Source organism: Oncorhynchus kisutch, linkage group LG23 (assembly GCF_002021735.2).
Source record: "Oncorhynchus kisutch isolate 150728-3 linkage group LG23, Okis_V2, whole genome shotgun sequence".
In the NCBI taxonomy this organism is placed as follows: domain Eukaryota; kingdom Metazoa; phylum Chordata; class Actinopteri; order Salmoniformes; family Salmonidae; genus Oncorhynchus; species Oncorhynchus kisutch.
Window position 1 is genome coordinate 29,801,231 of NC_034196.2, and position 17,012 is coordinate 29,818,242.

General features: G+C 40.1%; 1 protein-coding gene across 1 annotated transcript; it reads right to left on the reverse strand.

The window, feature by feature from the left end:
* Positions 1-1,253: 1,253 nt before the first annotated feature.
* LOC109868523 (protein CutA homolog) lies at positions 1,254-16,571 on the reverse strand. The gene is made up of 6 exons (XM_020458142.2): positions 16,163-16,571; positions 14,698-14,846; positions 10,299-10,358; positions 2,149-2,194; positions 1,986-2,035; positions 1,254-1,846 (listed from the first exon to the last, which is right to left on the reverse strand). Exons 1-6 carry the CDS (start codon positions 16,265-16,267, stop codon positions 1,744-1,746), a joined length of 513 nt encoding a protein of 170 aa, XP_020313731.1. The 5' UTR covers positions 16,268-16,571; the 3' UTR covers positions 1,254-1,743.
* Positions 16,572-17,012: the final 441 nt, after the last annotated feature.

The following is a 17,012-nucleotide window of genomic DNA, read 5'->3' on the forward strand; positions in this document are numbered from 1 at the left end:
GTAAGACAGACATATATTAATTTTAGGACACGAGAGGGTCCTGCCACCATTGTAATCTAATCAAGAGCGGATACAGGCGTTATTAGGCATGAACATGGAGGAAGCCTGGACTGAAAGATAATGGTGGCCGATGACCTGAGGGAAGTAACTCCATTAACATATGGAATGGACTCAGATACTGTGTGTGTATAAATACAGAGCCAGTGCTCTGGGAAGGTGTGTGTTCCGCAGACTATCTAGGCTTCTGATATGTTTGTATTAAAAGCCTATATTGAATTCACAGGTTCTTGTAAGTATTATATTTTGTAACGATCCTCCACGACACTCTTTGCTTGACATCATGGGAAAATCAAAAGAAATCAGCCAAGACCTCAGAAAAAAAATTGTAGACCTCCACAAGTCTGGTTCATCCTTGGGAGCAATTTCCAAATGCCTGAAGGTACCACGTTTATCTGTACAAACAATAGTACGCAAGTATAAACACCATGGGACCATGCAGCCGTCATGAACGTACTTTGGTGTCAAAGTGCAAATCAATCCCAGAACAACAGCAAAGGGCCTTGTGAAGATGCTGGAGGAAACAGGTACAAAAGTTTCTATTTCCACAGTAAAATGAGTCCTATATCACATTAACTGAAAGGCCCCTCAGAAAGGAAGAAGCCACTGCCCAAAAAAACAGACTATGGTTTGCAACTGCACATGGGGACAAAGATCGTACTCTTTTTTTTTTCCTGCTGCAGGAGGGATTGGTTCACTTCACAAAATAGATGGCATCATGAGGCGGGAAAATTATGTGGAAATATCGAAGCAAAATTTAAAGGCGATGCTACCAAATACTAATTGAGTTTATGTAAACTACTGACCCACTGGGATTGTGATGAAATAAATAAAAGCTGAAATAAATAATTCTCTCTATTATTATTCTGACATTTCACATTCTTAAAATAAAGTGGTGATCCTAACTGACCTAAGACAGGGAATTTTTACTTGGATTAAATGTCAGGAATTGTGAAAAACAGAGTTTAAATGTATTTGGTTAAAGGTGTATGTAAACTTCCGACATAAACTGTATGTATCACCTTAAGGAATAAGGAACGCATTTGGGCCATCATATATTACAAAAAGTTATCCTTAGAACACAAATCTCAAACAGTGTTCAAGATTCCCTCTCAAAATGCAGTGCAATCAGCTTTTTGGTTCACAGTGAAACGGTAAACAGAGGTGCTCTGTCATCAAGAGAGAAACCAGATAAGTAAAAGGAATGTGATTTAATCTAACATGAATCTGATGTTTTAGGAATACAATGCAATATAAATTATTTAAAATAAACAGTCTAATGTAACTAATACCTTGAATCAACACTGAATATTATGATTTCATGTTGAATGTTTTTCCGAGATAATTATCTGCAGATCTGGAGCTACAAACTCTTTCAGCTCTGACAAACTGACATTGAACGTTAGAGGTCATGTCAAGCTCGGAATTTCAATGGTAACAACAGGACCTGTATAAAACAGCCAAAACAACTCTGAGTCAATATCAATGTCATGGTGGGAGGAGCTAAACATTTAGTATCTGTGGATCAAGTTCAAAAGCAAGAGTTTGAACTTGGAACCCCTCAAGCCAATCCAAAGCTTGCTGGTTCCCAGCCAATCGCTGTTGCCTTACTCTCCAGTTAACCAATAGATTGGAGATTCACGGCCAATAAGATCACAAGTCATTGAGGATATTCTCCCTCATTGGTCAGTCGTCAGGAACAGCCTCATCCACCCACTTCAAATAGGGCAGGCTCCCGTCCTCCACAGGGAAACTAATCACCTCTGGAATCTCATAGGGATGCACAGACCTGGGGAGGAGCAACAACACATACATTATGTAGCAGGTGCCTAAGTTAGCTTTGCTACTGCCTTCCTGAGACCTGAAGTTCTGTTTCCCGAGACCCAACTGCTTGGGATCATTTCTATAAAAAAACAAATGTAACTTACTTGACATAGTCTATGAGCCTTTGGGTCTTCGAGGTCCTCGTCTTCACCAACTACAATACAGAAAAATCCTAGCTATTACTCTGGAAAGTTGGTTTCAACAACCAGTGTAATACTGAACGACCAGCCAGAGACATGAAAGCATAGCTCTACTAAATAACTTTACCATCAGAATTTCCGTCGCATCTTGAATCTCCCCTTTCCAGTAATACCTATGGGACAAAAAGAAAAACCTTTGGGACATTCACAGTAGTAAACTGTACATGGGTTGTTCAATGAAACGAGTGCCTTTGATATTTTAAGTAGATATTGAGCGCAAATATTGAATTTTAAAAGCATGTTATTAAATGATGTGCCCTTTAATATAGACCACATGGAACATTCAATAAAATGCAGCATTTTGACATGTCCCTTTGTACATCCTCTGTGACTTCTAGGAAGATTTTAACTCACTTAACCCCAACATTTATTCAAGTTTACACCACCATTGTAGTTATTTTGTTCCTTTGACAGTCATTTCTGAAGATTATTATTCATTTCATGTGATTCATATTAAGGTTAAAAAAAACACAAAAAAAACATGTCCCTCATTTTAAGGTCGACCCTGCTATGTGAACTGTTATGCGAAATCATAGTGGAAAGCAGGTGAGCTGGTTCTACTCTTTTTGACCATTTTCTGGTGTTTTGTGGTGGGAAAATGAGCAGGTCAAGCATAACACATTAACCCTATTACAGGCTAGAAATGTTTGAACAATTTAATGTCCAGTTTTGTGAAGTTTGCATTTAATTACCACTCCCTGTTACACACAACAAGCTTCCAATCCTCCTGTCACAATTGGATTTATGGATGTATTAAGACGATGTCGTCAACCCAGTTATGGTAAACCATGTTACTTTATTTGGCACTTAATAGGCACATACTATAGTCTTTTATTTAACATTTGAGATGGGAAAATAGTTTTTATGAAGTTGAACGTGCTTTTTATGACAATGTTAAAATTAGGTGAAATAAAATAAATTAACCAATTTACACTATTCAAAAGGCACCTATTTGGTGGAACGACCCACATACGCAGATGTAGTAAACGGTGTACTTCTGTGTAGTGTGATAGGCTAAATAATGCTCTTCAATGATAGAATAGTTTTTCTCCAACATTAATCTCTACCAGGAAGTTCGTCTCAAGACAAGCAAGCCTATCAGTGTACACATACACTTTGATTGACAGCTGTCCGATATTCACAGTTTCTCTACAGTGCCAAAGTCACACAATGGCCTGTTAATGTGAGGGTTCTTCACCTGTTTCTGGCCTGGTGGCTGTTGCTGTATCTTAATCCATCTTAGGTCAATAATAAGAAGAATGTGTGTTGGTTCTTGTATGCTTGTCAATGGTTAACCAGCTACTCAACAGGGTGCTACTGGATTTTCACCTTCAGGAAACAGAACAGCAGTGCCCTGCTACTAAAATAGTTACTTATCAATCAGTTAAAGCAAGAGCTCCAGAAGACTATTAGTATTCAAATGACTGTTGGTCTGTTTTACAAGTGTTTCATTAACGTTCGACAAACTTTCCTTATCTGACTCTCACCTTCTTTTGTTGACTCAATCACTATGTGATTATGCATTTACAGGCTTATAGACTTTAGAGAGAAACTTTCCCACTCTCCTACTAGTGGTGAGAGTAATTTACATTCAGACAACTAAACCAAAACAGTGGTTTGCACAATTTAGACAGAAACTTTCCCACTCCCTTAGAAGCTGTTGGGGATGCTGCGAATTTTCGCAGCTTTTTGTTAAAAATCGCGCAACATTTCAACGTCCTGCTACTCATGCCAGGAATATAGTATATGCATATGATTAGTATGGATGGTTGGATAGAAAACACTCTGAAGTCTCTAAAACTGGTTAAATCATGTCTGTGGCTATAACAGAACGTGTTTAGGAGTAAAAATCCCAAGGAAAACTGTTCACAAAAAAAAAAAATCATCCGCCAGTCTATGTATTGTCTATGGCAAGAGAAAATAGATAGAATCCCGTTTACAATGCCTACAGCTTCCACACGATGTCGCCAGTACTGGCATTTCATTGCTAGTTTATCCTTGGTGTGATGACGATTAGGCACTTCCTGTCTTGGGGTACACCGAGGAAGTTATGAAAGGGAAAAAATGGACGATGATTTCAAGACTTGCTGCTATCGAATACAGATCGCCCCGTGATCAATTTTATCGATTATTAACGTTTATTAATACCTAAAGTTGGTTTACAAAAGTAGTTTGAAGTGTTTTGTAAAAGTTTATAGGCAACTTTTTTATTTAAAAAAAATGACGTTGCGTTTTGGAAAGGCGCTTTTTCCTGGATCAGACGGGCTTCATAAAATGGACATTTTGGGTATACAATGACGGATTTAATCGGGAAAAAGACCCAACTGTGATGTTTATGGGACATATAGGAGTGCCAACAAAGAAGCTCGTCAAAGGTAATGAATGTTTTATATTTTATTTCTGCGTTTTGTGTAGCGCCGGCTACGCTAACTCTTTTGTTTATGTCTCGTTCAGGTATTTCGGGGGTGCATGCTATCAGATAATAACTTCATGCTTTCGCCAAAAAGCATTTTACAAATCTGACATGTTGGCTAGATTCACAACGAGTGTAGCTTTAATTGAGTACCCTGCATGTGTGTTTTAATGAAAGTTTGAGTTTTATCGAGTACTACAGTTGGCGCTCTGAAATTTCCACTGATTTTGGTCCCTGTACAGGGACCGCAGCCGTAAAAGGTTATTAATGTTGAGAGTAATTTACATTCAAGTAACCACAACAGTGGGAGGGGGCTGTACACATTTATTTTTACAATAAATAAAAAAACATATACATACAAAAACAACATACAGACCGACGCACACAAACATCAATGACATCACACCTGCCCAGATCCACCTGTTCTCACCCCTATTTCCCATGCCCTTTCAATATTTAGATAACGAAGCATATGATTTTTCAATGGAGGATTGGTTGAATTCCATTTTTTTCAAGATAATTAACGAGAATAGTATTTTTCAACCCATCAGATATCTCACTGCACCCTCATGACGTCTTGAAATATGCAGACAGACGGATTAAATGTACATTTACATTGTAATACTTCTGACAGCCAACTTTCTAACTCTGCCCATAACTTTTGAACTTTATAGCATTCCCAGAAGGCATGGATTATTGAGTCATTGTTAGTTTTACAATTAACCCTTGTGTTGTCTTAAGGATAAAAAATGACCTGCCATCCACACCTTTTAAAAAATTTCGCCTGAAATGACATACCCAAATCTAACTGCCTGTAGCTCAGGCCCTGAAGCAAGGATATGCATATTCTTGGTACCATTTGAAAGGAAACACTTTGAAGTTTGTGGAAATGTGAAATGTGAAAGGAATGTAGGAGAATAACACACAATAGATCTGGTAAAAGATACAAGAAAACAACAATCATTATTTTGTATTTTTTTGTACCATCATCTTTGAAATGCAAGAGAAAGGCCATAAAGTATTTTTCCAGCCAAGGTGCAATATACATTTTGCAGTGTATGTGCCATTACATTTATGTTAAATGTTGTATCAAGACTGCTCAAATATGCCTAATTTGTTTATTAATAACTTTTCATGTTCAAAATTGTGCACTCTTCTCAAACAATAGCATGGTATTATTTCACTGTAAAAGCTACTGTAAATTGGACAGTGCAGTTAGATTAGCAAGAATTTAAGCTTTCTGCCAACATCAGATATGTCTATGTCCTGGGAAATGTTCTTGTTAATTACAACCTCATGCTCATCGCATTAGCCTACGTTAGCTCAAACGTCCCGGGGAAGGGACACCGATTCCAAAGAAGGTTAATGAAGCTAGGGGGCACTATTTTTATGTTTGGAAAAATAACGTTCCCAAAGTAAACGGCCTATTTCTCAGGACCAGATGCTTGAATATGCATATAATTGACAGATTAGGATGGAAAACACTCTAAAGTTTCCAAAACGGTCAAAATGTTGTCTGTGAGTATAACAGAACTGATATTGCCCTGAGAAAAATCAAACCAGGAAGCGGCCTCTATTTTGAAAACTTCATGTTCCATAGCCTCCCATTGCTCCATTTAAAGGGATATCAACCAGATTTATTTTCCTATCGCTTCCTCAAGGTGTCAAGTTTGTTTTTAACCTTTATTTAACTAGGCAAGTCAGTTAAGAACAAATTCTTATTTTCAATGACGGCCTAGGAACAGTGGGTTACCTGCCTGTTTAGGGGCAGAACAGATTTGTACCTTGTCAGCTCGGGGGTTTGAACTTGCAACCTTCCGGTTACTAGTCCAACTCTCTAACCACTAGGTTTCCCTGCCCATGCCACCTTTCTCAGTCTTCAGACATAGTTTCAGGCTTTTATTTTGAAGAATGAGCGTGAACAACCACATTGCGTAAGTGGATAGGTGGGGGCTCTCAGAGTGAATTGTGTGTAAAAGAGAAAGGCGGCCATTGTTACTCCCGGTCCTAGTGAAAAGCTGTCCCGGTTGAAATATTATCAAATAGATATTTGAAAAACACCCTGAGGACTGATTATAAAAAACATCTGACATGTTTATGTGGACATTAGGGATATAATTTGGAATTTTTGTCTGCGTTGTAATGACCGCTCTTTACGGTGGATTCCTGGGCATAACGCACCAAACTAACGGAGGTATTTGGATAAAATATCTTTATGGAACAAAAGGAACATTGGTTGTTTCTAGCAGACCACCATAGTCCCTGTGCCCAAGAACACAAAGGCAACCTGCCAAAATGACTATAGACCTGTAGCGCTCACATCCATAGCCATGAAGTGCTTGAAAGGTTGGTAATGCATCACATCAACACCACTACCCCAGAAACCCTAGATCCACTCCAATTTACACACCGCCCAAACAGATCCACAGATGATGCAATCTCTATTGCACTCCACACTACCCTTTCCCACCTGGACAAAAGGAACACTTATGTGAGAATGCTATTCATTGACTACAGCTCAGCTCACCATAGTACCCTCAAAGCGCAACACTAAGCTAAGGATCTGGGGACTAAACACCTCCCTCTGCAATTGTATCCTGGACTTCCTGACGGGCCGCCCCCAGGTAGTAAAGGTAGGTAGCAACACATCTGCCACGCTGATCCTCAACACTGGAGCTCCACAGGGGTGCGTGCTCAGTCCCCTCCTGTACTCCCTGTTCACCCAGGCACGACTCCAACACCATCATTAAGTTTGCAGATGACACAACAGTGGTAGGCCTGATCACAGACAACGATGAGACAACCTATAGGGAGGAGGTCAGAGACCTGGCCGTGTGGTGGCAGAATAACAACCTATCCCTCAACGTAACCAAGACTAAGGAGATGATTGTGGACTACAGGAAAAGGAGGACCAAGCATGCCCCCATTCTCATCGACGGGGCTGTAGTAGAGCAGGTTGAGAGCTTCAAGGTCCTCGGTGTCCACATCAACAAACTAGAATGGTCCAAACACACCAAGACAGTCGTGAAGAGGGCACAACAAAGCCTATTCCCCCTCAGGAAGCTAAAAAGATTTGGCATGGGTCCTGAGATCCTCAAAAGGTTACACAGCTGCAACATCGAGAGCACTGGTTGCATCACTGCCTGGTACGGCAACTGCTCGGCCTCCGACCGCAAGGAACACTACAGAGGGTAGTGCGTACGACCCAGTACATCACTGGGCCTAAGCTGCCTGCCATCCAGGACCTCTCCACCAGGCAGTGTCAGAGGAAGGCCCTAAAAATTGTCAAAGACCCCAGCCATAGACTGTTCTCTCTACTACCGCATGGAAAGCGGTACCGGAGTGTAAAGTCTAGGACAAAAAGGCTTCTCAATAGTTTTTACCCCCAAGCAATAAGACTCCTGAACAGGTAATTAAATGCCCCAAACCCTCTTTTTACGCTGCTGCCACTCTCTGTTTATCATATATGCATAGTCACTTTAACTATACATTCATGTACATACTACTTCAATTGGGCCAACCAACCAGTGCTCCTGCACATTAGCTAACCGGACTATCTGCATTGTGTTCCGCCACCCACCACCCACCAACCCCTCTTTTACGCTACTGCTACTCTCTGTTCATCATATATGCAGTCACTTTAACCATATCTACATGTACATACTACCTCAATTAGCCTGACTAACCGGTGTCTGTATGTAAGATCGCTACTGTTATAGCCTCACTACTGTATATAGCCTGTCTTTTTACTGTTGTTTTAATTCTTTACTTACCTGACATCTTTTTTGCACTATTGGTTAGAGCCTGTAAGTAAGCATTTCACTGTAAGGTCTACACCTGTTGTATTCTGCGCATGTGACAAATAAACTGTGATGTTATTTGATTAGATATTTTTATTTTGTTATAGTGTTCTTAACTATGAAGATGTTAATGTTCTTAGCTTTATCCTTTGAAAAGAGACATGTGTAAAGTTTCAGTCGGTGAGCATGTGTATCTCTTTAGTGCACTTAACAATAAGTCTTGGGTGGCGAGTTGATACAATTCCAAGTCTCAGTAGTTTCCTTAGCAATGGATATCCACACTCAGGAAGGGTGTGTTTGTGTGAGTGTGTGTGGGTTTGTTTGTCTATCCTTGTGGGGACCTAAAATCCCCAAAAGTCCTCACAAGGATAGTAAATTCTCACATCCCAAGTGGACAAAGGCTATTTTAAGCTTATGGGTTAGGTTTAGGGTTACAGGTTTTTTTTTATTTTTATTTAATTTGACCTTTATTTAACTAGGTCAGTCAGTTAAGAACAAATTCTCATTTTCAATGACGGCCTAGGAACAGTGGGTTAACTGCCTGTTCAGGGGCAGAACGACAGATTTGTACCTTGTCAGCTCGGGGATTTGAACTGGCAACCTTCCGGTTACTACTCCAACGCTCTAACCACTAGGCTACCCTGCTACCCCTGAACAGGCGTTTAGGGTTAGGTTTAGGTTTAGGGTTAGGGTTACAGTTCAGGTTACTTGAAACTCTCAACCTGCTATAGGGGCTAGAGTTACAGTTTGGGTTAGGGTAAAGGTAAGGGGTTAGGGTTACAGTTTGGGTTAGGGTAAAGGTAATGGGTTAGTGTTAGGGTTACAGTTTGGGTTAGGGTAAAGGTAAGGGGTTAGTGTTAGGGTTACAGTTTGGGTTAGGGTAAAGATAAGGGGTTAGGGTTACAGTTTGGGTTAGGGTAAAGGTAAGGGGTTAGTTTTAGGGTTAGTGTTACAGTTTGGGTTAGGGTAAATGTAAGGGGTTAGGTTTAGGGTTACAGTTCGTGTTACAGTTTGGCTTAGAGTAAAGGTAAGGTGTTAGGTTTAGGGTTAGTGTTACAGTATGGGTTAGGGTAAATGTAAGGGGTTAGGTTTAGGGTTACAGTTCGTGTTACAGTTTGGCTTAGAGTAAAGGTTAGGGGTTAGATGTAGGGTTACAGTTCGTGTTACTGTTACAGTTTGGCTTAGAGTAAAGGTAAGGGGTTAGGTTTAGGGTTAGTGTTACAGTTTGGGTTACAGTTTGGGTTAGAATAAAGGTAAGGGGTTAGGTTTAGGGTTAGTGTTACAGTTACCTTTACCCTAACCCAAACTGTAACAGTAAGGGTTTAGGTTTAGGGTTACAGTTAGTGTTACAGTTAGGGTTAGAGTAAAGGTAAGGGGTTAGGTTTAGGGTTAGGGTTAAAGTTTGGGTTAGAGTAAAGGTAAGGGGTTAGTGTTAGGGTTACAGTTTGGGTTAGAGTAAAGGTAAGGGGTTAGGTTTAGGGTGAAGGTTACAATTTGGGTTAGAGTAAAGGTTAGGGGTTAGGTTTAGGGTTACAGTTCGTGTTACAGTTTGGGTTACAGTTTGGGTTTGAGTAAAGGTAAGGGGTTAGGGTTAGGGTTAGGGTTACAGTTTGGGTTAGGGTAAAGGTAAGGGGTTAGATTTAGGGTTAGTGTTACAGTTTGGGTTAGAGTAAAGGTAAGGTTTAGGGTTAGGGTTACAGTTTGGATTAGAGTAAAGGTAAGGGGTTAGTGCAGCGTTTCTCCTTTGTGGTCCTGAGGAACGAGTTTGGAAAACCCTGGGTTAGTGGTTAGGTTTAGGGTTATGGGTTAAAGTTGTGTGTGTGTGTGTGTGTATCCTGTATGGCTCAGTTGGTAGAGAATGGTGCTTGCAATGCCATGATTAGCTTCCCTTGGGGCAACCAGTACGGAAAATGTATGTAGTCACTACTGTAAGTGGCTCTGGATAAGAGTATCTGCTAAAATTGAAAACTTTGTGTGAACCAGACTGACACTGGCAGTACTTACATGGTGGAGGTCCTGGGCAGAATATTGATGCATGCTGCCATCCTCCTCTCCATAATGGCTCTGTTGGAGAGAAGAAGACAGAAGGGAGGAGAGGAGAGAGACAGCAACAATTATGATATCATTCAGTTATTTTGCAGATGTGTTGTTATTTTAAAGAATATTCGGCCTATTTAGTATATGGCCCAGGGCCGTGCACAGAGCTTTCAGGAGACACGTGCTGAAACTGTACAAATAAATATCTCGAAATTCGCAGGATGCCTACAACTGCTTCTGTAGCAAAAATGTTACAATTTTTGAGAATAGGCCTTTTTAATTCTGCAACAGCACACTCACTCATCACAAATTGTAAGCAAGCTAGTTACAGTGCCTCCTAAAGACATGATTGACATCGGTGTAACGGCTTTCCTCTTCCTCTTCTGATGAGGAGTAGCAAGGATCAGACGAATACGTAGCGTGGTAAGTATTCATCTTGGTTTTAATAAGAACACTGAACAAAACAATAAACAACAACGTGAAACAAAACCAAAACAGTTCCATGTGGAAACAAACACTGACACGGAAAATAATCACCCACAACTCAAAAGTGAAACCAGGCTACCTAACTATGGTTCTCAATCAGGGACAACGATTGACAGCTGCCTCTAATTGACAACCATACCAGACCAAAAACAGAAATCACAAAACATAGAAAAAGGAACATAGACAACCCACCCTACTCACGCCCTGACCATTCTAAAACAAAGACATAACAACAGAACTAAGTTCAGAACGTGACAATCGGGAAAAGATGGTGAGCTATCAATTGATCATTCATATTGATGATTGATGTAAATCTGCTAGTTAGCTAGCTCAATTTGTTTTTAGAATTGTGATTTATCTCCAATGCTCTTAAATAATAACTTCATAATATACACTAAACAACATCCAACAATTTCAAATATTTTACTGACATACAGTTCATATAAGGAAATCAGTCAAGTGAAATAAATTCATCAGGCTCTATTCTATACATTTCACATGACTGGGAATACAGATATGCATATCTTGGTCAAAGATACCTTAAAAAAAGTAGGGGTGTGGATGAGAACCTTTCAGTGTCTGGTGTGACCACAATTTTCTTCATGCAGCACGACACATCTCCTTCACATAGAGTTGATCAGGCTGTCGACTGTGCCCTGTGGAATGTTGTCCCACTCCTCTTCAATGGCTGTGCGAAGTTGCTGGATATTGGCAGAAACTGGAACACGGTGCCGTACATGTCGATCCAGAGCATCCCAAACACGCTTAATGGGTGACATGTCTGATGAGTATGCAGAACATGGAAAAACATGGACATTTTCTGCTTCCAGGATTTCTGTACGGATCCTTGTGACATCGGGCCATGCATTATCATGCTGAAACAGGAAGTGATGCCGGTGGATGAATGGATGAATGGCATGACCGTGGGCCTCAGGATCTCGAGTATGTCTGCTGAAACGATGTGGCTATGCAAAATCACTTGATGTTTTTGGAACTAGTGAATCTAAGACACTAATGTAAACTCAGATTTTTTTAATATAAATATGAACTTTATCAAACAAAACATGCATGTATTGTGTAACATGAAGTCCTATGAGTGTCATCTGATGAAGATAATTCAAGGTTAGTGATTAATTTTACCTCTATTTCTGCTTTTTGTGAATGCTATATTTCGCTGGAAAATGTCTATGCTTATTGTGGTTTGGTGGAGACCTAACATAATCGTTTGTAGTGCTGTCCCCAGTCCACCTGGCTATGCTGCTGCTCCAGTTTCAACTGTTCTGCCTGCGGCTATGGAATCCTGACCTGTTCACCGGACGTGCTACCAGTCCCAGACCTATTATTTGACCACGCTGGTCATTTATGAACATTTGAACATCTTGGCCATGTTCTGTTGTAATCTCCACCCGGCACAGCCAGAAGAGGACTGGCCACCCCTCATAGCCTGGTTCCTCTCTAGGTTTCTTCCTAGGTTTTTGGCCTTTCTAGGGAGTTTTTCCTAGCCACCGTGCTTCTACACCTGCATTTCTTGCTGTTTGTTGTTTGAGGCTGGGTTTCTGGACAGCACTTTGAGATATCAGCTGATGTACGAAGGGCTATATAAATACATTTGATTTGTTTTAAAGTGTGACCTAGGTTATTCTGATTTTTTTAATGAAGCCCACATACTGTATTCTCAACAATTTGAGACCAATTTGAGACCTCTTATGTGATAGATCTTTTCACACAGCCTCATCATTATTTGTTTAACAATTTATCAATTTCTTTTCTACAGTCTAGCCAAATATGGAAGGTTTGTTTCAATCTGGTAATGTTAAAAATATATTTGAACTAATTTCACTTCTGCAGAAAGTGTCTCACTGCCCTCACGTTTGACCATTTCCTTGTTTCTTTCCTCTGAAATGGTATAATTGTTAAAGAGATTTCCTCTTTTTAATAAGTATCTGGTGAGTGGCAGAATGAGTCAGAAATTATGTTGTAGCTTAGCTGAGAATGTCTGCATGACAACAAATTGTTGTTCTGATACTCTCACTCTGAAAGTTTTAAAGATGCACTATGCAGGAATCGCTCCGCCATTTCCTGGTTGCTAAAATTCGAAATGATCAGTTTATGTGTCAAAACAAGCAAGCATAGTGTAGAGAATCATTGTACCATCTAGCCCACTGGGAAATATATTTAAAAAATATATATATATAGCATTTTCAGCTGTTTGAAGCTGGTGTACAAAATCAAAAGTAAAAGATGCAAATAAACTCAACTTAAGAATGGGACACAAAGAAAAATCACACATTGAATAGATCTACCGCTTTGTTAGATTTGCTTTCAATGAGAATGACAGATCTAAACATTTTTGTGTGAATTTGATCGGGTCGCCCAGAAAGTTACGTATTGCAGCTTTAAATATATATCTATAAATGTTATATTAATTTCAGTTTGTCTACAAATTAATAGTGGATATGTTGGATTTGCGTCTATATCTCAACCAAAACTCAAGGTTAAAGAATAGGACTAAATCAAATTAAATCAAATTTCTGAAGAACAGAAGTTAGGTGATGCAACAGGACAACAACCCAAAAGACAGAAGTAAATCAACAACAGAATGGCTTGAACAGAAGAAAATGCGCCTTCTGGAGTGGCCCAGTCAGTCCTGACCTCAACCCAATTGAGATGCTGTGGCATGACCTCAAGAGACTAGTTCACACCAGGCATCCCAAGAATATTGTGGAACTGAAATAGTTTTGTAAAGAGGAATGATCCAAAATTCCTCCTGACAGTTGTGCAGGTCTGATCCGCAACTACAGAAAACGTTTGGTTGAGGTTATTGCTGCCAAAGGAGGGTCAACCAGTTATTAAATCCAAGGGTTTACATACTTTTCCACCCTGCACTGTGAATGTTTACATGGTGTGTTCAATAAAGACATGTACAATTAGAATTGTTTGCGTGTTATTAGTTTAAGCCGACTGTGTTTGTCTATTGTTGTGACTTAGATGAAGATCAGATAAAATGTTTTGACCAATTTATGCAGAAATCCAGATCATTCGAAAGGGTTCACATACTTTTCATTCCCACTATATACTGTATATATATATTGTCTTTTTTTTGTTGAATCCTGGGTTGAATTGAAATAATAGCTGTATACTTATGCTAAAATGTTTATTATATTCTATTGAGCCATTTACTTTATATTCTTATCTTTTATCATTTATTATTGTTGTTGCATTTTCGAGAAGGAACCTGCAAGGAAGCATTTCGTTGGACTGTAATAATTAATAAATAAGTAGTAATTTTTATTAATTTATTCTATTTAGTGAGACACACATTTAGTGAGACGCACACAGACGAAACATAATTTCCCTCCCATCTAAATGATTCTGTCCTAAAAGAGTTTTTCAACACTGCCGTGCCGCTCAGCCTCTCTAACCACTAACTCAATATCTAGGGTGAAGGTACCCAGGTTAGGACAAGATAATAATTCCATGAGGAAGCTTTTGAAAATAAACAGATTCATGGAACCAGCACCAACTAGCATCGCTGGTCCCATTGTTGAGAATTCTTCCTCATTTATGCAATGCATTATGGCATATTAGAATCTTCTTGTTTTAACCTCTATCTTCAACCTAGCTCATTCTCAGAAAATGCTCTAACCCTAACTCTACCTCATCAAAAGATGACAAAGTGTTTGAGTGATCCTGTTTCACACAGTCGAAGTTGTGTTCAAGGTTTTTCCCCTCATTTTGTTTGGGTGCATGATGTTGTTAGGTAAACACAACCATCACATTGATTGGCCTAGAAGCATTTCACCACTGTGTGTAGTTTGTGTGTGGTGGGGTAGTATTGTTTAGTTACAGTGTGATAATGGTAGGCTGGACTGTAGCCTACCGGCCGATGTCCTTGGCTGTCTGTTCGTTGGGGCAGTTGACGAGGAGAACAGAGTGGTGTCCAGGTAGATAGCTCCCTGTAAAGGAAGAATGGAGCTTTCCACCCAGGAACCTCAGCATGGGATACATAGACATGGTCAACACCATTCCCTGGAGAAGAGGGAGGAGGAGGAACAGCAACATAATTCATTTCCCACCCACCTTGTGATCAGAATTTTTGTATTTAACCTTTATTTAACCAGGCAAGTCAATTAAGAACAAATTCTTATTTTCAATGTCGGCCTGACAAGAGGCAAAAGGCCTCCTGTGGGGACGGGGGATACATTTTTTTTAAAACAATGTCAAACGAAATGGACAACACAGACAGAAGACACTGGCAACAGCACAAATACAACAGCAAACAAACTGTGGATGTTTGTGTGAAGTATAACAACATGCTTCCTTACATAAGGCAATTCAAACTCTTGACATAGGGTGACAACTACAAACAACTACGTCTCAAAAACCTATTCATCTATGTGTCCTTTGAACTCCTCCAGGGACACCAGGTCTTGGGGTTTTAGGGAATTCCAAGACCAGGGGGCTGAGTAATGACAGGACTGTTTTCCATGCTCGGTTCTAATGTTCGGGACCGTTAGCATAAAACAAGATTGAGATCTAAGCATGTATGTGTTTTCATTTCGAGCTAGAAGAGAGGATAGATAAAATGGCCGTTTTCCTAAAATGGCCTTAATAGTAACAATGTACTGATTGATGGCATGCCACTTATGCCACATACCAAGTGTAATGCTTTCACATATCACTCCAGGTAGAACAAATTGTCCTTAAAAGACAGATCTAGGATCAGATACCCTACCTTTGACCCTGCATCAGTTGTTAGGCTATTGGGCAAAATCCCCCCTATTATAATCACATCTCTGTGTTGAGGTCACTTCAGGGCAAGTTGTGGAAGGAGTCAGGACATGGTCCCTGATGGTAATTCATTGGTCAGTGAACAATGCCAGGTATTATCCCTGCTGTCCCATCAGAATGTTGTGTCCGGGCTTAATCTTGGTGACTCTCTGTTCCCTATCCTCTTATTATTGTGCTCCCACAGCTGAATGGCTAGTTGGAACAGACAGAGGCCAATTTATAATCCTCTCTCTCTCGCTGCAGCCTCTCTCTGTCTCTCTGCAAGCAGCATGGCATGAGATGGAGTGATTGGCATTTGACTAAATAACAAAGTGACCCCTCCCCCCAAAAACATCTGTCAATAATTGTTTAGTACGAGAGAAGCATTTCACTTTAATAAAATAAATCTTTGACTATTTGGGGAGGGGTTTTCCCCCAGATATTGTATTGTTATAGGTAACTGATCTTATATAGACATTTGTGAATTATTGCAACAAAACTGCATTCCAAAACATTATTAATTTGCCATCTGGATACATTTCTATAATTGTATTCAACAAAAATAATGAACTTACCATACAGATCACGAACAATCCAAAACGACAGAGAGTTTGAACTAGGGACTGCTTGTGATATCGTGGGGACAGGAAGTCCATTTTACTGCCAGCAACAAACGTCATTCCGACCAAGAGATATTCAGACTGTCAGGCCCGGGTTTGAGAGGGAGAGAACAGATGGCGTCTTGTGCGCTCAACTTGAACTGGAGAGGGTGGAGAGGATCTGTAAGCAGCTATGCGCTTATACCCTCACCAATAAAGTTCTCCCTTCATAGTCCGTTGCCCATTTCTTGTGAATAATAGTCTATTTTTAATGTGCTAAATCTGCAAAGGTGAGCTTTTCTGCTGGTGGAGCCACATTGTTGTGGATAGATAAGTGCAGTGACAGGTAGGTCGGATAGAACGGTCAACGACAGCACAGGAATCCGTGCTTGTCATTGGACGTTTGACACTTCCTGATACACCAACGTCCAACCAAACACCGGCATTGAACATAGGGCGCCACCCCCGAACCCTGGCCGTAAGCGGCTTTCACTCCCTAATAAACATAAGTGCTTTTCACTGGATGAGAGGTAGAGGCTAGAGAGGTAGGCCTCTGTTGTGTGCAGATTAAAAATATAAACGGTTTTATTTTAGTGGGTGAGTTAATACTGTGGGGGTGGTCTTTTTGCCCGAGATGCAGATGGCTATATCGGTCTGCTAATACAGGACTATTAAAGGCCCAGTGCATTACTTTGGTGAAAAAATATACTGTAGTTTTAAAAAGTATTATTCTTTATTTGATTATTATTCAGATTTTACAGGGGTGCTGCATCACCCTCAGCACCCCTACTTCCCGCAGCTATGCTCGCTCATTTGAAAGGAACAA

Excerpts from the sequence above, each read along its gene's own strand:
- LOC109868523 (XM_020458142.2), bottom strand. The coding sequence starts at position 16,267 with ATGACGTTTGTTGCTGGCAGTAAAATGGACTTCCTGTCCCCACGATAT. Across the intron at positions 2,195-10,298 it reads CTGCCCAGGACCTCCACCAT|GTATTACTGGAAAGGGGAGA; the intron begins GTAAGTACTGCC and ends TTTGTCCCATAG. Across the intron at positions 1,847-1,985 it reads AGGCTCATAGACTATGTCAA|GTCTGTGCATCCCTATGAGA; the intron begins GTAAGTTACATT and ends GCTCCTCCCCAG.